Genomic DNA, 21,737 nt, shown 5'->3' on the forward strand with positions numbered 1-21,737 from the left:
TGCATCTGATGTTCATGCCTCTGATCTGGTTCGTGCCTTTCATAGGGCCCATCCTGATCGCCCTGGTGGTTCTGGTGAGGGTTCGGTGCCCCCTCCTTGAGGGGGGGGTACTGTTGTGAATTTGGATTCTGGGCTCCCCCGGTGGCTACTGGTGGAATTTAACTTGTGACATCATCTTCCCTGTTCACCTGTTCTGATTAGATCTGGGTGTCGCTATATAACCTGGCTTCTCTGTTAGATGCTTGCCGGTCAACAATGTTATCAGAAGCCTCTCTGTGCTTGTTCCTGCTCCCAGACATCTACTAGATAAGTTGGACATTCGTCCATGTTTTGTTTTTGTATTTTGGTTCCAGTTCACAGCTGCAGTTTCGTTACTGTGTCTGGAAAGTTCTTGTTGATCAGGAATTGCCACTCTGGTATTATGAGTTAATGCCAGAGTCCTAAAGTAATTTCTGGATGTGTTTTGTTAGGGTTTTCTACTGACCATGAAAGTATGCTTTCTGTCTTCTGCTATCTAGAAAGCGGACCTCAAATTTGCTAAAACTATTTTCCTGCTGCGTTTGTTGTTTCATCTCATATCACCGCCAATATATGTGGGGGGCTTCTGTCTCCTTTTGGGCATTTCTCTAGAGGTGAGTCAGGTCTTATATTTCCCTCTGCTAGCATTATTTAGTTCTCCGGCCGGCGCTGGGCATATAGGGATAAAAAGTAGGACATGCTACCTGGCTACTTCTAGATGATGCGGTAGGTTTAGTTCATGGTCAGTACAGTTACATCTTCCAAGAGCTTGTTCCTATAGAGGCTTATGCTAGTTCTCTGGCCATGGAGATCATGACACTATGGACTGGCCCGCCCGTTCCCCAGACCTGAATCTGATTCAACACATCTGGGACATCATGTCTCGCACCATCGACCAACGTCGTCGCGTTGCACCACAGACTGTCCAGGAGTTGGCGGATGCTTTAGTCCAGGTCTGGGAGGAGATCCCTCAGGAGACCATCCGCCACCTCATCAGGAGCATGCTCAGGCATTGTAGGGAGGACGTTGATCATTTTTAGGTTTTATTGTTCTCAACACATTCCACTATGTAATGAATACAGATTTACAACTGGAATATTTCATTCAGTGATATCTAGGATGTTGGATTTTAGTGTTCCCTTTATTTTTTTTGAGCAGTGTACACTACCATTCAAAAGTTTAGGGTCAACCAGGCAATTTTGTGTTTTCCCTGAAAACTCATCCTTTTATTAATCAAATGAGTTGCCAAATGAATTAAAAATCTAGTCCAGACACTGACAAGGTTCGAAAAAAAGATTTTTATTTGAAATAATAATTTTCTCCTCCAAACTTTGGGTTCGTCAAAGAATGCTCCCTTTGCAGCAATTCCAGCATTGCAGACCTTTGGCATTCTAGCAGTTAATTTGCTGCGGTAATCTGGAGACATTTCACCCCATGCTTCCAGAAGTCCCTCCCACAAGTTGGTTTGGCTTGATGGGCACTTTTTGCGTCCCATACGGTCAAGCTGCTCCCACAATAGCTCAATGGGGTTGAGATCTGGTGACTGTGCTGGCCACTCCATTACAGATCGAATATCAACTGCCCGCTTCTTCCCTAAATAGTTCTTGCATAATTTGGAGGTGTGCTTTGGGTCATTGTCCTGTTGTAGGATGAAATTGGCTCCAATCAAGCTCTGTCCACAGTGTATGGCATGGCGTTGCAAAATGGAGTGATAGCCTTCCTTATTCAAAATCCCTTTTACCTTGTACAAATCTCCCACTTTACCAGCACCAAAGCAACCCCAGACCATCACATTACCTCCACCATGCTTGACAGATAGCGTCACACTCTTCCAGCATCTTTTCAGTTGTTCTGCATCTCACAAATGTTCTTCTGTGTGATCCAAACACCTCAAACTTGGATTCGTCTGTCCATAACACTTTTTTCCAATCTTCCTCTGTCTAATGCCTGTGTCCTTTTGTCCATATTAATCTTTTCCTTTTATTAGCCAGTCTCAGATATGGCTTTTTCTTTGCCACTCTGCCCTGAAGGTCAGCATCCCGGAGCCGCCTCTTCACTGTAGACATTGATACTGGCGTTTTGTGTGTACTATTTAATGAAGCTGCCAGTTGAGGACTCTAATGTACTTGTCTTGCTCAGTTGTGCAGCAGGGCCTCCCACTTCTCTTTCTACACTAGAGCCTGTTTGTGCTCTCCTCTGAAGGGAGTAGTACACACCGTTGTAGGAAATCTTCAGTTTTTTTGGCAGTTTCTCGCATGGAATAGCCTTCATTTCTAAGAACAAGAACAGACCGTCGAGTTTCACGTGAAATTTTTTTTTTTCTGGCCATTTTGAGAGTTTAATGAAATCAACAAATGTAATGCTCCAGATTCTCAACTAGCTCAAAGGAAGGTCAGGTTTATAGCTTCTCTATAAACTGTTTTATAGGGACGCAGAAAAGGTGAACGGATGGACTCTGCACGCCTGGTTCCCACCGTGAAGCATGGAGGAGGAGGTGTGATGGTGTGGGGGTGCTTTGCTGGTGACACTGTTGGGGATTTATTCAGAATTGAAGGCATACTGAACCAGCATGGCTACCACAGCATCTTGCAGCGGCATGCTATTCCATCCAGTTTGCGTTTAGTTGGACCATCATTTATTTTTCAACAGGACAATGACCCCAAACACACCTCCAGGCTGACCAAGAAGGAGAGTGATGGGGTGCTACGCCAGATGACCTGGCCTCCACAGTCACCAGACCTGAACCCAATCGAGATGGTTTGGGGTGAGCTGGACCGCAGAGTGAAGGCAAAAGGGCCAACAAGTGCTAAGCATCTCTGGGAACTCCTTCAAGATTGTTGGAAGACCATTCCCGGTGACTACCTCTTGAAGCTCAAGAGAATGCCAAGAGTGTGCAAAGCAGTCATCAAAGCAAAAGGTGGCTACTTTGAAGAACCTACAATATAAGACATAATTTCAGTTGTTTCACACTTTTTTGTTAAGTATATAATTCCACATGTGTTAATTCATAGTTTTGATGCCTTCAGTGTGAATGTACAATTTTCATAGTCTTGAAAATACCGAAAAATCTTTAAATGAGAAGGTGTGTCCAAACTTTTGGTCTGTACTGTATATGTGTGCATGTGCATTTCTTCCTGCGGGTGTATGTATATTGGCATCTATATGTTTTATCTTTCCTTTCTCTTCATTCCTGTGAATATGTAAATGCTCCTTCCTAATACTTCATCTCTTATAGTTTGGATCTCCCCCGGGGAGCCATCGCCACGCTCCAGCTGATCCTCTATTGTACGGTGCTACCTTAAGCCACGTCCTCTTTAACTCCTTGCTTGCTACCTGTCTGCAAATCTTCCCAAGCAGGAAGTACCCAAAGTCACTGCCCGAAGGTAAAGCTACAACAAAGGGTTAATGACGGCCAGGACTTATGGTGCCTTGATTGGCAAATGTTGGTGCCTAGGTTGCCAGCTCTTGGTACAAGGGATTTATCCTTGGCTGCTCCTCACAATAACAGGAGACCCAAGTAGTGAGGAAGAGGACCGGCATCCATATAACATGTCCCATAGGATAGTGGAGAAAAGCCTGCGCGTCATCTGCTCCTCTGCCCGCTCTGAAGCGCAGTCATGAATCTCCCCCATTACATTTGTGATAGCCGCTCGTGTCCTTTCTAGGATAATCCCATTGATTTCCCCATGTCGTTATATGACAGAAAGGAACGTGCTTCCTTACAAAAGACTTGGACATGATCTCGTCTTCCAGCCCTAGACATCAAATTAGTCTGCAGCTCCCAACCCCTCCTCTCCCCCCACCATCCTTCTCCTCACCATCCAAATCTACCCCTCTAAGAGCTCTCCGTGATCACTCATCCTGGGGTAAACACGCTCCTTAACTAGTGAAATGGTGACGCCTGTATCAATTGATGCAGGGATAAAACCACTGTGGGTGGACCTACACAGAGAACATCTCCTCCTCTTGTTTTACTAGTGCAGGCAGCAGCTTCTCCTATTCATTGAAGAACAGCTTTTAACATCTGCAGTGAGAGATGAGGGTGAGTACCGTCCTCTCGGCTGTAGGATCATGCATGGGGTTTGCAGATGATGCTCTAGACTGTATGCAATGGCTAACGACCCAAGCTTTGCATGGCTGCCTTCACAATTTGTATATTTTTAGTTCTCGGGATTAAACATGGGTAGATTTATTCCATGGCAGATGTAGCCGGAGCAACTGGGAGAGGGGGATGGGGTACGGTTGTATGATTTAAAACTCTCGTGATGTAAGAATCTTCGCTGAGAATTTAGAGAGGGGGGGTTATGCTTGGATAAGGCTTCCCGGAGTCACGTCTCCAGATATCCAGTGGTGAAGAATAAGTGAGCTGGGACTTAGACCACTTAGGATGTACCAAAGCTCGTTCCTGAGCTTTTCCTTGATGTGTCTGCAATCGGAGTCGTTTGATGCCGAAGGCTTCCTCATGGGATCCTGAAGCTCCACCATCCAGAATCCACTCACCCAGACTTTCAAAAAAAGGGAAAAGAAGCTTTGAAAATCAATATTATGTCTCCTTTTTTTCTGCCTTCTTCTCTGTCTTTGAATTAATATACAGAGTCAGCTGCTAGCTGGTAATGTGCATTATACATGCAGAGAGACACTATCTACTTTATGGATCTAGCCCCATGGGGCGGTGGGTTTTATACACATCAGGAGGGGTAGAGAGCTGGTATTGTTAATCAGATTTTCATTTTCTATTCCCCACATCCAGGATTTGCCGACGTAAATAATGGACTAAAGCGTCACACGACATGCATAAGGTCATCATCTACAAAATCTTATCACCGATCTCATTGGGATGTATCCGGAAACTGATCTACAGGTTGAACATTTAGGCAACACTCAATCCCGGATAAGTCGTATGACTTCGAAGTCTTCCACCGGTGGGATATCTCGATGACGGAGAAAGGAATGAGCTTATGGACAATGTCAGATTGGAGGGGACTCTACATATAGGTCTTTAATTCAAGCCTACAGATTACATTTTGCTGTATATCCACTAGAGACGGAAAAAAAAGAAACATCAGCCTCACCTTATTTTCAAGGTTCAAGGCTAGTACCGGTTGATCATGAGGTGGCAACACGTGTTACTTCTTTTGGTCTACTTGGATCCACTTGGTCTTCTTTATCATTGTGAAGCTGTGGCAAAAGCTAAAGGGAACAAGAACCAAGGTCCAGCAAAGAAAACTGCCAACGCTCCCAAAGGGAAAGACCTTAATGCCACAGCTGTGCCCGTTCCGGTCACCACGAGGAAGGTAAAGAACCCAATTGCACTTCCTTATGAGAAGTGCTTGGGCTATTATGATGTAAGTGGTCAATGGGACAAAGAGTTTGACTGTAACCACACCACTCATCCCTACTGTTGTGGGACTTGTTCTTTACGATATTGCTGTGAACAACGAAGCAAAAGACTGGACCAAATTCAATGTAAGAAGTTAATTTGGGTCGTGACCACCAAACCGAACGATGTCATGGTGGAGGTTGATGCCTATGACCCACTCAATGACAAAACCAACACCACTGTATACATCACCTGTGGGGTTATCACCTTCATATTCATTGTTGGGGTATTTGCCAAAGTGGCTTACGACAAAGCAAGACGACCACCTCGGGAAATGAACATCCACAGGTAAGATCAACTTAAATCTTGTCAACGTGTAAGGTCACAACATATGTAGAAGCATATTGTACTACTCAATGCTAGCCTTTCCTCTGAGTTTTTTGTACTCAGTATCACTAAAAGTAATTCTCAAAAACCTGTTCGCAAGGTCTAAACTAATATCCTCAACCTTCTTCAGAAATTTTCTAATACGGTCTTGTAATTCATTTGGCATCAAATCTGGTCTTGAGAACATGCCTTGCATTTGGAGTGTCAGGCTTCTTATTGTCTTGATTGTCTCCCTCTATCTTGTTCCTTCCTCTGTAGTAATATGCGGTCTTCTCTTCAGGTTGCCATATACATTAGATAAAACACCACCGATTTTTGCTAGACCGGCCAACCATCTATTGTTCATGCAACCCTCTTTCCACCCAGAGACCATGGATTCGGGTCACCATGCCACCGATTTCGACAAAACTGGCCAACCATCTATTGTTTATCAAACCCTCTTTCCACCCAGAGATCGTGGATTCAGGTCACCATGCCACCAATTTCGGCATGACCGGCTAGCTATCTATTGTTCATGTAACCCAATTCTTGACACCAGAAATCAGAAAAAAAATAGATAGGGCATGTTGGATTTCAAGATACCCAATCCTTTTGTTTCCAAGGCAGATAAGAAATGTCTGAGAGTTGCTTATTTCCCTCAGTGGAGGTTGAGTGAAGGAAAAGATATTGGTCGAACAAGCATTTGGCCAAATGATGTCAGCTTTGCCATTTCCATAATTGATAAAAAAGAAAGACTTTATCTTCAACTGGAAGTTTGATTGATTTGGTTAAGAATCTCATGTTTTATAACTTTTTATTTTTTCTTTTTATTTATTATTTGTGTCCAAAGTAATTTTATAACTTATCATTTATTCTTTTGATTTACATATCTAGTTCTTGAGAATAATTTCACAAAACAAAACCTATATAATTGTAGTCAACTTTTGCTTTTACAATTCATCTTCTAATACATCTATATTATGCTTTCTCTAATTCCCTGTGTATTACATAACATACATTTGGGATATTTGGCCCCTGCCATCCATTCATAAATCACTCTGGTCCTGTGAGTCTTCCAGTCCATTAATGCTTTATTGAACCCGATGTGACAGCCAGTTGTTGTACAGAAAATAAATTGCTGTTACATATTTAACAAGCTTAAGAATAGAGAATTTTGTTATTAACACCACGTCTGGTTCAACGAGATGTCTCTGGGGTGAGACTATACATCGGGATATTTTATTTAGGATGTTCTTCCATCATGTGTCAGATTTGTGGTTGCTCCTTAACTGGACAGAGACTGGTTCATTTTCAGCAAAAGATATTGAAAGGCCTGGAGAGTATATATTACAGACAATAATCTCACCTAATGGGGCAACAAGATGACCTGTAGGTCTACGAGATGTGCTGAAAGTCACTAAGAAGACCTGTCTTCTATTATTTTGTGGCCAAAAGACATCAAACTCCACCCAAAAACTCTTTAGTGAGAACCAGTCCCCCACCCCTCTGTGACCTGTGTCATCTCATCCAGCCTTCTGACAAGGGGCAAGAACATCGAAACCACTGTCTACAATTGGATGTCTCTATCATTTGATAGTGTCTGGTTTGGGTGATAAGCGAAAGCTATCTTCTTACTGGAAGAGAGCTCATTTGCATACTTTTTCCCAATGGAACTTTGCCAGTGAAATTGTTCTCTTTATTGACAGCCATTACCCCCTCATGATCTGTGTCAATAGCATCTCAACCAGTCTTCTCACAAATGGGTCTCTCTTCCCTTAGGAATGGTCTGGCTTGGCTAAAAGAGAAAGCTTTCTTCTTTTTAGAAGAGAGACTATTTATTTTAACTATGGACCATTGCCTGTGAGCTTGATCTCTTCACTGAGAACCATTATCCCCCCATGATCTGTGTCAATGGCTTTTCACCCAGATTACTAACGAGGGGCAAGAACATTGAAAAGGTTGTCTCTTCCATTAGAAAGAGTCTGGTTTGGCTGAAATGAGAAAGAAGATAGACTATTTTGTTCCCATGGACCACCAACTGTGAGCTTGGTCTCTTCACTGAGAACCACCTCCATAATCTATGTCAATGGCATCTCATCAATACTACTAACAAGGGGTAAAAACATTGAAACAGCTGTCTACAAATGGGTGTCTCTTCGTTTAGTGGGAGACTTGACATGTCACCCTCCTCAAGGAGAAATGTTACCCCTTAGATCCCCATCAGACGCCTCTCACCCAGCCAAACTAGATCTCACACTTTGCACTGACGATGGGCAATACCCCAAAACACAGTGCCTGAAAATTGAAATTCTGGTTTTGGCTTTTATCCTAAGTCATGGGGCAAGGCTCTGTGGAGAGTCGATATTGACTTTTAGGACTGCTACTTCCAATAGGTGGCACTGGAGTTCTAGTACTGTGGATCATTTCCTGTTAGCTGGGTCTCCTCAATGACCAGAGGTAATTCGGAAATATGTTAAGATCAAAGCTGTTTCTATGGTCAAGGAGAGTAATCCACCATTCCCAACAAAATCCAGAGATGTTGTTCCCGGCTGGAATGTCACAAGTTTTCCAACTGAGTGCTAGCTTCTTGGCCTCTTCCAAAATTGAGCTGGAACCACCTTGGAGTTACATTGGTCTCCAACACAGATGACATTTACTGGGTGACAGATAACCATTAACTGAAGCCATTTCAGTGACCGTAAGGGGTTGTCAGGCAGCTTTCTTCACACTCTGAACTAACAAACATCTTGTTCTGTCCTTCTGTCCATGACCAAGGAAGATCATGCTGAGCAGAGCTGCATTACGGACAGTGGGGCCCCACGGAGATGAAGACATCATATAATGTTACTCATGGTATCATCCTCCATAATCAATGCTGCACATGTAAGTGCAAACAAGGACGTTTGTAAGAAACACAATATCAATTGATATGATTCGAATGTACCAACATTGAGTCAAAGTCGGAAACTTAAAATGACATCATCACCCTCAGCCTGCTATAGAAAGATCTAAATAATTGCATTGTTCTATCCATCCTGAAAGCGAGGTTGTTCTCAACCAATCACATGTAGCCACGCGCTATGTGATGTCATCGCTGACCTCATCACTTATCACCACACAGTGATGGTGAAGACTGATGTGGCCATGGGTAGACCGCCCTCCAGGGTTGTCACCAGGCGTGTATGAGCTTCTGTGTGGCTGAGGATGACCAGGGGGACAACGCTGCAGCAGCCAAATGGCGATTATCAATTATGTGCAGGCGAGATAGTGCATCACATACCAAGAGCGAGGGGCCGTCATTCACAGCAAACAGCAACCAGGACACAAACCTGCAAATGTACTGCCTGCAGGACCAGAGAAATGGATGGATAATGGATGGATGGATAGTAGATGGATGGATGGATAATATCTATTATCTATCTATTATCTATCTACTATTTATTATCTATCTGTTATCTATTATCTATCTATTATCTAGCTACTATTACCTTTCTATTATCTAGCTACTATCTATTATCTATCTATTATCTATATATCTATTATCTAGCAATTATTTTTCTATTATCTATCTGTCATTGTTTATTCTTATCCTTTGTTTCCTTCTTTCCTTCCTTCTTTCTGTCCCTCCTTCCTTCTTTCTGCTCTTCCTTTTTCTTCCTTCCTTCTTTACTTCCAGCCTTCCTTCCTTCTTTGCTTATTTCCTTCCTTCTTTCCGTCCTTCCTTTTTCCCTTTCTTTCCTTCTTTCTTTCCTTCCTCCTTCTTTCCTTCATGCTTTCTTTCCTTCTTTCCTTCTTTCATTCTTTCCTTCCTTCTTTCCTTCCTTATTTCCTTCCTTCCCACTTTCTTTCCTTCCTTCTTTCTTTCTTTTTCTTCTTTCCTTCTTTCCTTCCTTATTTTTTCCTTCCCTCTTTGCTTCCTTCTTTCGTTCTTTACTTCCTTCCTTCTTTGCTTTCTTCTTTCCTTCCTTCCTTCTTTACTTTCTTCTTTCCTTCCATTCTTCTTTCCTTCCTTCCTTCCTTCCTTCCTTCTTTCCTACCTTCTTTCTCTCCTACTTTGTTTCCTTCTCTCCCTCCTTCTCGCTCCTTTGTTCTCTCCTTCTTTCTCTCCTTTTTTTCTTCTCTCTTTCATTCTCTCTTCCCTTCTTTCTCTCCTAATTTCTCTCCTTTCTTTCCTTCTCTCTCTCTCTTTCTCTCTCTCCTTCTCTTTCATGCTCTTTCCTTCTTTCTCTCTTTCCTTCTTTCTCTCCTTCTTTCTTTCCTTCTGCCTCCCGTTTCCATGTAATTACCCTGTATAATCACTTTCTCATCTTTTACTACTGAATAAAAGCCTTACTTGACGGGAATAAATCTGCTGCTGGTGTGAAGCAGATTGCAATTCTCGTCAGCTCTGTCCCTGGATCGCACCATCTTTTTTTCTGCAGATATGAAATTCATGTTTTCATACAACCAACTGTTCAGCACTAGAGGTTAATGTTCCCGATCTGCCGGAGGGTGAAGGAATATTCTATTCATTCTGTTACATTCCCCGCTGCTGCTCCTGGAAGACACGATTCAGCCAAAGACTCCAGCTCTCCCCTACCGGAGTCTAGAGCCCCTCCTGCAACGGCCGCCACTGAAGAAAGGGAGGAAGGAAGAATAAGAGTGAGAGGGAAAGAAAGGAAGAAAGAACAAGAGTGATAGAGAAAGGAAGGAAGAAAGAGAGTAAGAGAGAGAATAGAAGGAAGGAAGAACGGGAGAGAAAAAGGAAGGAAGAACGAGAGTGATAGAGAAAAGAAGGAAGGAAAACGAGAGTGATAGAGAAAGGAAGGAAGAGCGAGAGTGAGAGAGAGAAAAAGGAAGGAAGGAGGAACGAGAGTGATAGAAAAAGGAAGGAAGAATGAGAGTGAGAGAGAGAATGGAAAGAACGAGAGTGATAGAGAAAGAAGGAAGGACAAGAGTGAGAGAGAGAATGGAAGGGAGGACAAGAGTGATGAAGGAAGGAAGAACAGCGAGAGAGAGAGAAAGTTAAAAAAAACAAGTGTGATTAAGGAAGGAAGCAAGGAAAAATGAAAGTGAGAGAGAGAATGAAAGGAAAGAAGAACAAGAGTGATAGAGAAAGGAAGGAATCAAGAAAGAAAAAGAAAGGAAAGAAAGAAGTAAAAACGAGAGTGAGAGAGAGAGGAAGGAAGAATGAGAGTGAGAGAGAGCGGAAGGAAGGTATAAGAGTGAGAGAGGAAGGAAGAGCAAGAGTTAGATAGAGAGGGAGAAGAATGAGAGTGAGAGAGAGCGGAAGGAAGGTATAAGAGTGAGAGAGAAAGGAAGAACAAGAGTTAGATAGAGAGGGAGAAGAATGAGAGTGAGAAAGATACAGTACAGAGCAAAAGTTTGGACACACCTTCTCATTTAAAGATTTTTCTGTATTTTCATGACTATGAAAATTGTACATTCACACTGAAGGCATCAAAACTATGAATTAACACATGTGGAATTATATACTTAACAAGAAAGTGTGAAACAACTGAAATGATGTCTTATATTCTAGGTTCTTCAAAGTAGCCACCTTTTGCTTTGATGACTGCTTTGCACACTCTTGGCATTCTCTTGATGAGCTTCAAGAGGTAGTCACTGGGAATGGTCTTCCAACATTCTTGAAGGAGTTCCCAGAGATGCTTAGCACTTGTTGGCCCTTTTGCCTTCACTCTGCGGTCCAGCTCATCCCAAACCATCTCGATTGGGTTCAGGTCTGGTGACTGTGGAGGCCAGGTCATCTGGCGTAGCACCCCATCACTCTCCTTCTTGGTCAAATAGCCCTTACACAGCCTGGAGGTGTGTTTGGGGTCATTGTCCTGTTGAAAAATAAATTATGGTCCAACTAAACGCAAACCGGATGGAATAGCATGCCGCTGCAAGATGCTGTGGTAGCCATGCTGGTTCAGTATGCCTTCAATTTTGAATAAATCCCCAACAGTGTCACCAGCAAAGCACCCCCACACCATCACATCTCCTCCTCCATGCTTCACGGTGGGAACCAGGCATGTAGAGTCCATCCGTTCACCTTTTCTGCGTCGCACAAAGACACGGTGGTTGGAACCAAAGATCTCAAATTTGGACTCATCAGACCAAAGCACAGATTTCCACTGGTCTAATGTCCATTCCTTGTGTTCTTTGGCCCAAACAAGTCTCTTCTGCTTGTTGCCTGTCCTTAGCAGTGGTTTCCTAGCAGCTATTTTACCATGAAGGCCTGCTGCACAAAGTCTCCTCTTAACAGTTGTTGTAGAAATGTGTCTGCTGCTAGAACTCTGTGTGGCATTGACCTGGTCTCTAATCTGAGCTGCTGTTAACCTGCGATTTCTGAGGCTGGTGACTCGGATAAACTTATCTTCAGAAGCAGAGGTGACTCTTGATCTTCCTTTCCTGGGGCGGTCCTCATGTGAGCCAGTTTCTTTGTAGCGCTTGATGGTTTTTGCCACTGCACTTGGGGACACTTTCAAAGTTTTCCCAATTTTTCGGACTGACTGACCTTCATTTCTTAACCCCTTTCTACCATTGGACGTACTATTCCGTCCATGTGGGGTGGGCCCCACTTCCCATGGATGGAATAGTACGTCCAGCGCGATCATCCACGCTCACGGGGGGAGCGCGGCCGATCGCGGCTGGGTGTCAGCTGACTATCGCAGCTGACATCCAGTACTATGTGCCAGGAGCGGTCACAGACCACTCCTGGCACATTAACCCCCAGAACGCTGCAATCAAAGATGATCGCAGCGTTCCGGCGGCACAGGGAAGCATCGCGCAGGGATGGGGCTCCCTGCGTGCTTCCCTGAGACCCTCGGAGCAATGCAATGTGATCGCGTTGCTCCAAGGGTCTCCTACCTCCTCCTCCCTGCAGGCCCGGATCCAAAATGGCTGCGGGGGGCCTTCCAGATCCTGCAAGGAGGAGGCTTTCAAGTGCCTGCTCAAAGTAGGCGCCGGGAAGCCTCCCTGCAGTGCCTGTGTGATCGCTGATCTGACACAGTGCTGTGCAAAGTGTCAGATCAGCGATCTGTCACTATAATGTGATGTCCCCCCCTGGGGCAATGTAAAAAAGTAAAAAAATATATATATCACATATTAAAAAAAAATAATAATAATCCTAAATAAAGAAAAAATATATATATATTGTTCCAATAAATACATTTCTTTATCTAAATTTAAAAAAATATATAAAAGTACACATATTTAGTATCGCTGCGCCCGTAACGACCAGACCTCTAAAACTGTCCCACTAGTTAACTCCTTCAGTGAACAACGTAAAAAAAAAAAAAAAGAGGCAAAAAACTAACCTTTATTATCATACCGCCAAACCAAAAGTGGAATAACACGCGATCAAAAAGACGGATATAAATAACCATGGTACCGCTGAAAACGTCATCTTGTCATGCAAAAAACGAGCCACCATACAGCGTCATCAACGAAAAAATATAAAAGTTATAGTCCTCAGAAAAAAGCGATGCAAAAATAATTATTTTTTATATAAAATAGTTTTTATCGTATAAAAGCGCCAAAACATAAAAAAAATATAAATGAGGTATCGCTGTAATCGTACTGACCCAAGGAATAAAAATGCTTTATCAATTTTACCAACCGTGGAACGGTATAAGCGCCCCCCAAAAGAAATTCATGAACAGCTGGTTTTTGTTCATTCTACCTCACAAAAATCGGAATAAAAAGCGATCAAAAAATATCATGTGCCCGAAAATAGTACCAATAAAATCGTCAACTTGTCCCGCATAAAACAATACCTCACATGACTCTGTGGACCAAAATATGGAAAAATTATAGCTCTCAAAATGTGGAGACGCAAAAACTTTTTTGCTATAAAAAAGCGTCTTTTAGTGTGTGACAGCTGCCAATCATAAAAATCCGCTAAAAAACAAATTTAAAAGTAAATCAAACTCCCCATCATCACCCCCTTAGGCTGGTTTCACACTTGCGTTTTGATCTGCAGCGTTTTAAAAAAAAACGCAGGTGGTGAAGAAACGCATGTAAACGCATGCAAACGCTGCGTTTTTTAGACGCATGCATTTTTGCATGCAGAAAAAAAACGCGGCGTTTTGACGCATTTACATGCGTTTTTTCCTGCGTTTGCATTTTTGAAACACATGCTGAGAAGTGTGTGACAGCTGCCAATCATCAAAATCAACTAGAAAACCCACTATTAAGAGAATTAGCTAGGGTTAGGGTTAGGGTTAGGATCCCTAGGGTTAGGGTTAGGGGTAGCTTTTTATTAGAAGAATGTCCTGGTCACCAGGTCACTGATAAGCCACCACCCACCATCAAGGTGATAAAGGGATCCAAACCCTAACCCTAACCCTAGGGATCCAAACCCTAACCCTGCCCCTAACCCTACCCCTAACCCTAACCCTACCCCTAACCCTAACCCTAGGGATCCTAACCCTAACCCTAACCCTAAGGGTTAGGATCCTAACCCTAACCCTAAGGGTTAGGGTTAGGATCCCTAGGGTTAGGGTTAGGATCCCTAGGGTTACTAGGGATCCTAACCTTAGGGTTAGGGTTAGGGTTAGGGTCCCTAGTAACCCAAGGGTTAGGGTTAGGGTTAGGGTTTTCTTGGTTTTTTTGTGTGTTTTCTTGTGTTTTTCTATAGAAACGCATGCATTTTTAAACGCATGCAAACGCATGTGCTTAAAAATGCATGCGTTTACATAGACAGCAATACATTTTTTTGCCGTGAATAAACGCATGCGTTTTTTTGCTGCAAAAAATTACTACAGGTTGCATTTTTGCAACTAAACGCACGCGTCAAAAAACGCATGCGTTGCCGAAAACGCATCAAAAGGCATGCTAAAAAACGCATGCGTTTTTAATGTTAAGTATAGAAAAAAAACGCATGCGTTTTTTAGCGCTAAAACGCAGCGGCAAAAAACGCAAGTGTGAAACCAGCCTTAGTTAGGGAAAAAAAATATTTTTTTTTTTAAAATGTATTTATTAACATTTTCCCATTAGGGTTAGGGTTGGGGGTAAAGCTAGGGTTAGGGTTGGGGCTAAAGTTAGGATTAGGGTTAAAGTTAGGATTAGGGTTGGGGCTAAAGTTAGGGTTGGGGCTAAAGTTAGGGTTAGGGTTGGGGCCTAAATTAGGGTTAGGGTTGGGGCTAAAGTCATGGCGTCTGATCTCAATTCCAGCCAATTCTGCGCTGAAAAAGTAAAACAGTGCTCCTTCCCTTCTGAGCTCTCCCATGCACCCAAACAGGGGTTTACCCCAACATATGGGGTATCAACGTACTCAGGACAAATTGGACAACAACATTTGGGGTCCAATTTCTCCTGTTACCCTTGGGAAAATACAAACCCGGGGGCTATAATTTGTGTGGAAAAAAAATGTTTTTTTATTTTCCCGGCTCTGCCTTATAAACTGTAGTGAAACACTTGTGGGTTCAAAGTTCTCACAACACATCTAGATAAGTTACTTGAAGGATCTAGTTTCCAATATGGGGTCACTTGTGGGGGGTTTCTACTGTTTGGGTACATCAGGGACTCTGCAAACGCAATGTGACGCCTGCAGACCAATCCATCTAAGTCTGCATTCCAAACGGCGCTCCTTCCCTTCCAAGCTCTGCCATGCGCCAAAACAGCAGTTTTCTCCCACATATGGGGTATCAGTGTATTCTGGACAAATTTAACAACAACTTTTGGGGTCCAGTTTCTCCTGGTATCCTTGGGGAAATTCAAAACTGGGGGCTAAAAAATAATTTGTGTGGAAGAAAAATGATTTGTTATTTTCACGGCTCTGCATTATAAACTGTAGTGAAACACTTGGGGGTTCAAAGTTCTCACAACACATCAAGATAAGTTCCTTAAGGGGTCTACTTTCCAAAATGGTGTCACTTGTGGGGGGTTTCAATGTTTAGGCACATCAGGGGCTCTCCAAACGCAACATGGCGTCCCATCTCAATTCTAGTCAATTTTGCATTGGAAAGTCAAATGGCGCTCCTTCCCTTCCGAGCTCTGCCATGCGCCCAAACAGTGGTTTCCCCCCACATATGGGGTATCAGCACACTCAGAACAAATTATACAACAACCTTTGGGGTCCAATTTCTCCTGTTACTCTTGGTAAAATAAAACAATTTGGAGCTAAAGTAATTTTTTTGTGAAAAAAAGTTAAATGTTCATTTTTTTTTAAACATTCCAAAAATTCCTGTGAAACACCTGAAGGGTTAATAAACTTCTTGAATGTGGTTTTGAGCCCCTTGGGGGGTGCAGTTTTTAGAATGGTGTCACACTTGGGTATTTTCTATCATATACAGGTCCTTCTCAAAAAATTAGCATATAGTGTTAAATTTCATTATTTACCATAATGTAATGATTACAATTAAACTTTCATATATTATAGATTCATTATCCACCAACTGAAATTTGTCAGGTCTTTTATTGTTTTAATACTGATGATTTTGGCATACAACTCCTGATAACCCAAAAAACCTGTCTCAATAAATTAGCATATTTCACCCGTCCAATCAAATAAAAGTGTTTTTTAATAACAAACCAAAAAACAATCAAATAATAATGTTCAGTTATGCACTCAATACTTGGTCGGGAATCCTTTGGCAGAAATGACTGCTTCAATGCGGCGTGGCATGGAGGCAATCAGCCTGTGACACTGCTGAGATGTTATGGAGGCCCAGGATGCTTCAATAGCGGCCTTAAGCTCATCCAGAGTGTTGGGTCTTGCGTCTCTCAACTTTCTCTTCACAATATCCCACAGATTCTCTATGGGGTTCAGGTCAGGAGAGTTGGCAGGCCAATTGAGCACAGTAATACCATGGTCAGTAAACCATTTACCAGTGGTTTTGGCACTGTGAGCAGGTGGCAGGTCGTGCTGAAAAATGAAATCTTCATCTCCATAAAGCATTTCAGCCGATGGAAGCATGAAGTGCTCCAAAATCTCCTGATAGCTAGCTGCATTGACCCTGCCCTTGATGAAACACAGTGGACCAACACCAGCAGCTGACATGGCACCCCACACCATCACTGACTGTGGGTACTTGACACTGGACTTCAGGCATTTTGGCATTTCCTTCTCCCCAGTCTTCCTCCAGACTCTGGCACCTTGATTTCCGAATGACATGCAAAATTTGCTTTCATCAGAAAAAAGTACTTGGGACCACTTAGCAACAGTCCAGTGCCGGTGTTTATGGTTCAAAAGTGGCTTTACCTGGGGAATGCGGCACCTGTAGCCCATTTCCTGCACACGCCTGTGCACGGTGGCTCTGGATGTTTCCACACCAGACTCAGTCCACTGCTTCCTCAGGTTCCCCAAGGTCTGGAATCGGTCCTTCTCCACAATCTTCCTCAGGGTCCGGTCACCTCTTCTCGTTGTACAGCGTTTTCTGCCACATTGTTTCCTTCCAACAGACTTACCATTGAGGTGCCTTGATACAGCACTCTGGGAACAGCCTATTTGTTGAGAAATTTCTTTTTGGGTCTTACCCTCTTGCTTGAGGGTGTCAATGATGGCCTTTTTGACATCTGTCAGGTCGCTAGTCTTACCCATGATGGGGGTTTTGAGTAATGAACCAGGCAGGGAGTTTTTAAAAGCCTCAGGTATCTTTTGCATGTGTTTAGAGTTAATTAGTTGATTCAGAAGATTAGGGTAATAGGTCGTTTAGAGAACCTTTTCTTGATATGCTAATTTATTGAGACAGGTTTTTTGGGTTATCAGGAGTTGTAGGCCAAAATCATCAGTATTAAAACAATAAAAGACCTGACAAATTTCAGTTGGTGGATAATGAATCTATAATATATGAAAGTTTAATTGTAATCATTACATTATGGTAAATAATGAAATTTAACACTATATGCTAATTTTTTGAGAAGGACCTGTAGACCCCTCATAGTGACTTCAAATGTGATGTGGTCCCTAAACAAAAATGGTGTTGTAAAAATGAGAAATTGCTGGCCAACTTTTAACACTTATAACTCCCTAACAAAAAAAATTTTGGTTCCAAAATTGTGCTGATGTAAAGTAGACATGTGGGAAATGTTACTTATTAACCCCTTCCCGACCTTTGACGCATACGCTGCGTCATGAAAGTCTGTGCCTTCCCGACCTATGACGCAGCGTATGCGTCATGGAGGGATCGCGTCCCTGCAGATCGGGTGAAGGGGTTAACTCCCATTTTACCCGATCTGCAGAGACAGGGGGAGTGGTGCTTCAGCCCAGGGGGGGTGGCTTCACCCCCCCGTGGCTACGATCGCTCTGATTGGCTGTTGAAAGTGAAACTGCCAATCAGAGCGATTTGTAATATTTCACCTAAAAAACTGGTGAAATATTACAATCCAGCCATGGCCGATGCTGCAATAACATCGGCCATGGCTGGAAAACCTAATATGTCCCCCCCCACACCCACCGATCGCCCCCCCAGTGCTCCGTTATGGGGTCCGGTCCCCTCCGTCCGCCTGCCGGCTCCCCCGTCCTCCTGCCCGCTCCCTCCTTGTTTGAATAAACCCCCCTGTGGTCCAATCACCCCCCCTGTGCTCCAATCCACCCCCCCACCACCCCTTCATACTTACCGATCCTCCCGGTGTCCGTACGTCTCCTCGCTGGGCGCCGCCATCTTGGAAAATGGCGGGCGCATGCTCAGTGCGCCCGCCGAATCTGCCAGCCGGCAGATTCCTTACAGGTACATTTTGATCGCTGTGGTAGGTTCTATCACAGCGATCAAAATAAAAAAAATAATAAATACCCCCCCCCCCTTTATCACCCCCATAGGTAGGGAGAATAATAAAATAAAGAAAATATATATATATTTTTTTTTTTTCGTTTTCCACTAGGGTTAGGGTTAGAACTAGGGTTAGGGTTAGAACTAGGGGTAGGGTTAGGGGTAGGGTTAGGGTTACGGGTAGGGGTAGGGTTAGGGTTATGGCATGTGCGGATTTGGCTGCGGATCCGCAGCGGATTGGCCGCGGATCCGCAGCGGATTGGCCGCAGATCCGCAGCGGATTGGCCGCTGTGAATTCGTTGCAGTTTTCCATCAGGTTTACAGTACCATGTACACCTATGGAAAACCAAATCCACTGTGCCCATGGTGCGGAAAATTCCGTGCAGAAACGCTGCGTTGTATTTTCTGCAGCATGTCAATTTTTTGTGCGGATTCCGCAGCGTTTTACACCTGTTCCTCAATAGGAATCCGCAGGTGAAATCCGCACAAAAAAACACTGGAAATCTGCTGTAAATCTGCAGGTAAAACGCAGTGCCTTTTACCTGCAGATTTTAAAAAAATCGTGCGGAAAAATCTCACACGAATCCGCAACGTGGGCACATAGCCTTAGGGTTAGGGTTGGAATTAGAGTTAGGGTACCGTCTCACAGTGGCACTTTGATCGCTACGACGGTACGATCCGTGACGTTCCAGCGATATCCATACGATATCGCTGTGTCTGACACGCAGCAGCGATCAGGGACCCTGCTGAGAATCGTACGTCGTAGCAGATCGTTTGGAACTTTCTTTCGTCGCTGGATCTCCTGCTGTCATCGCTGGATCGTTGTGACAGCGATCCAGCGATGCGTTCGCTTGTAACCAGGGTAAACATCGGGTTACTAAGCGCAGGGCTGCGCTTAGTAACCCGATGTTTACCGTGGTTACCAGCGTAAAAGTAAAAAAAAAAAAACCGTACATACTCACATTTCGGTGTCCTTCAGGTCCCTTGCCGTCTGCTTCCCGCTCTGACTGTCTGCCGACCGGAAAGTGAGAGCACAGCACAGCAGTGACATCACCGCTGCGCTCTGCTCTCACTGTACGGCGGCACTCAGTCAGAGCGGGAAGCAGACGGCAAGGGACCTGAAGGACACCGAAATGTGATTATGTACGGTTTTTTTTTTAATTACTTTTACGCTGGTAACCACGGTAAACATTGGGTTACTAAGCGCGGCCCTGCGCTTAGTAACCCGATGTTTACCCTGGTTACCCGGGACCTTGGCATCGTTGGTCGCTGGAGAGCGGTCTGTGTGACAGCTCCCCAGCGACCACACAACGACTTTCCAACGATCACGGCCAGGTCGTATCGCTGGTCGTGATCGTTGGTAAATCGTTATGTGAGACGGTACCCTTAGGGTTGGAATTAGGGCTAGGGTTGGAAATAGGGTTAAGATTAGGCTTGTGGTTAGGGTTAAGGATAGGGTTAGGGTTGTGTTGGGGTTATAGTTGTGGGTAGGGTTGGGATTAGGGTTAGGATTAGGGTTAGGGTTGGATTTAGGGTTACGTGTTGTGTATCCGCTTTTTGGGCTCCCCTGGTGGTTGCTGGTGGTACTGGTGACTTGTTTGCACTTTGCTTCTTCTGTTCACCTGCTTCCATCAGTGTTTGGGAGTTTCCTATTTAGCCTTGCTCTCCAGTCATTTCCTTGCCGGTCATCATTGTAACCAGAGCCTTCGGTTGCATGTTCCTGCTACTAGTCTGCTGATCAGCTAAGTGGACTTTGTCCTTTTGTTTTGTACCTTTTGTCCAGTTTGCAGTTTTTGTAATTCTCTGTAGCTGGAAGCTCTTGCGGGCTGAAATTGCCACTCCTGTGTCATGAGTTGACACAGGAGTCTTAAAGTAATTTCAGGATGGTTTTTGAAAGGGTTTTCAGTTGACCGTGAAGTCCTCTTTTGTATCCTTCTGCTATCTAGTAAGTGGACCTCTCTTTGCTAAATCTACTTTCATACTGTGTATGTCTTTTCCTCTTAATTCACCGTTATTACATGTGGGGGGCTGCTATCATCTTTTGGGGTATTTCCCTAGAGGTAAGCCAGGTCTGTTTCTTCCTCTACCAGGCGTAGTTAGTCCTCCGGCTGGCGCGTGGCATATAGGAAGCCGTAGGTATGCTCCCTGGCTACTGTTAGTTGTGTGGTAGATTTAGCTCACGGTCAACTCGAGTTTCCATCACCCGAGAGCTCGTTCGTTACTTATATGTTTCTTACGTTCCCTTGCCATTGGGAACCATGACAGTGTGACCGGCCATGTGTTAAACTTATTGGCAGAAGAAAGGAGAGAAAAAAGAAGTCTGTAAATTTTTTTTTTTTTTTTTTTTTTTTTCCCTTTTTCCTCTATGCTTGCTCCATAGTTGGATCTGTTGTATTTCAGCTTTAATTACAGCCTTTGCCTTTCTCTCCTTATAATCCTTGAATGGCTCTGAGCTCACCTGTTTAAAGATGGATCCTCAGAGTTTGGCTGCAGGTTTAAATAATCTTGCTACGAAGGTTCAAAATTTACAAGATTTTGTTATACATGCTCCTATTTCTGAACCTAAAATCCCTACACCAGAGGTGTTTTCCGGAGATAGATCTCGGTTTTTGAATTTCAAATATAATTGTAAATTATTCCTTTCTCTCAGACCTCACTCCTCAGGAGATCCTGTCCAGCAGGTTAAGATTGTAATCTCTTTGCTGCGAGGTGACCCTCAAAATTGGGCATTTTCATTGGCACCAGGGGATCCTGCGTTGCTCAATGTGGATGCGTTTTTCCTGGCGTTAGGGTTGCTTTATGAGGAACCTAATTTGGAGATTCAAGCTGAAAAAGATTTGATAGCCCTATCTCAAGGGCAAGATGAAGCAGAGATATACTGCCAAAAATTTCGTAGGTGGTCTGTGCTTACTCAGTGGAATGAGTGCGCCTTAGCGGCAAATTTCAGAGAGGGCCTTTCTGATGCCGTTAAAGATGTTATGGTCGGGTTCCCTGCGCCTACAGGTCTGAATGAGTCCATGACAATGGCAATTCAGATTGATCGGCGTTTGCGGGAGCGCAAACCCGTGCACCATTTGGCGGTATCTTCTGAAGAGACGCCAGAGAAAATGCAATGTTACAGAGTTATGTCCAGAAGCGAGCGGCAGAATTATAGGCGTAAAAATGGGTTATGCTTCTATTGTGGTGATTCTGCTCATGTTATATCGGCATGCTCTAAGCGTACTAGGAAGGTTGACAAGTCCATTTCAATTGGCACTTTACAGTCCAAATTTATTTTGTCTGTAACCTTGATTTGTTCATTATCAGTTATTACCGTGGATGCCTATGTGGACTCTGGC

General features: G+C 43.7%; 1 protein-coding gene across 21 annotated transcripts in view; it reads left to right on the plus strand.

Annotated features, from left to right (window-relative positions):
* The first annotated feature begins 3,837 nt into the window (after nt 1-3,837).
* Nucleotides 3,838-21,737, plus strand: part of SHISA6 (shisa family member 6) — a 312,442-nt gene continuing 294,542 nt past the window's right edge. For 20 of the 21 annotated variants that reach the window (XM_077254585.1, XM_077254587.1, XM_077254591.1 and 17 more), the window contains exons 1-2: nt 3,904-4,060; nt 4,769-5,686. In XM_077254585.1, coding sequence (XP_077110700.1) covers nt 5,127-5,686 — 560 coding nt within the window. In that variant the 5' untranslated portion in view covers nt 3,904-4,060; nt 4,769-5,126. Of the gene's footprint in view, nt 4,061-4,768; nt 5,687-21,737 lie in introns of all 21 variants that reach the window. The other variant, XM_077254601.1, reaches the window with a different exon arrangement.

The sequence above is a fragment of the Ranitomeya variabilis genome, chromosome 4 (genome assembly GCF_051348905.1).
Source record: "Ranitomeya variabilis isolate aRanVar5 chromosome 4, aRanVar5.hap1, whole genome shotgun sequence".
Classification (NCBI taxonomy): Eukaryota; Metazoa; Chordata; class Amphibia; order Anura; family Dendrobatidae; genus Ranitomeya; species Ranitomeya variabilis.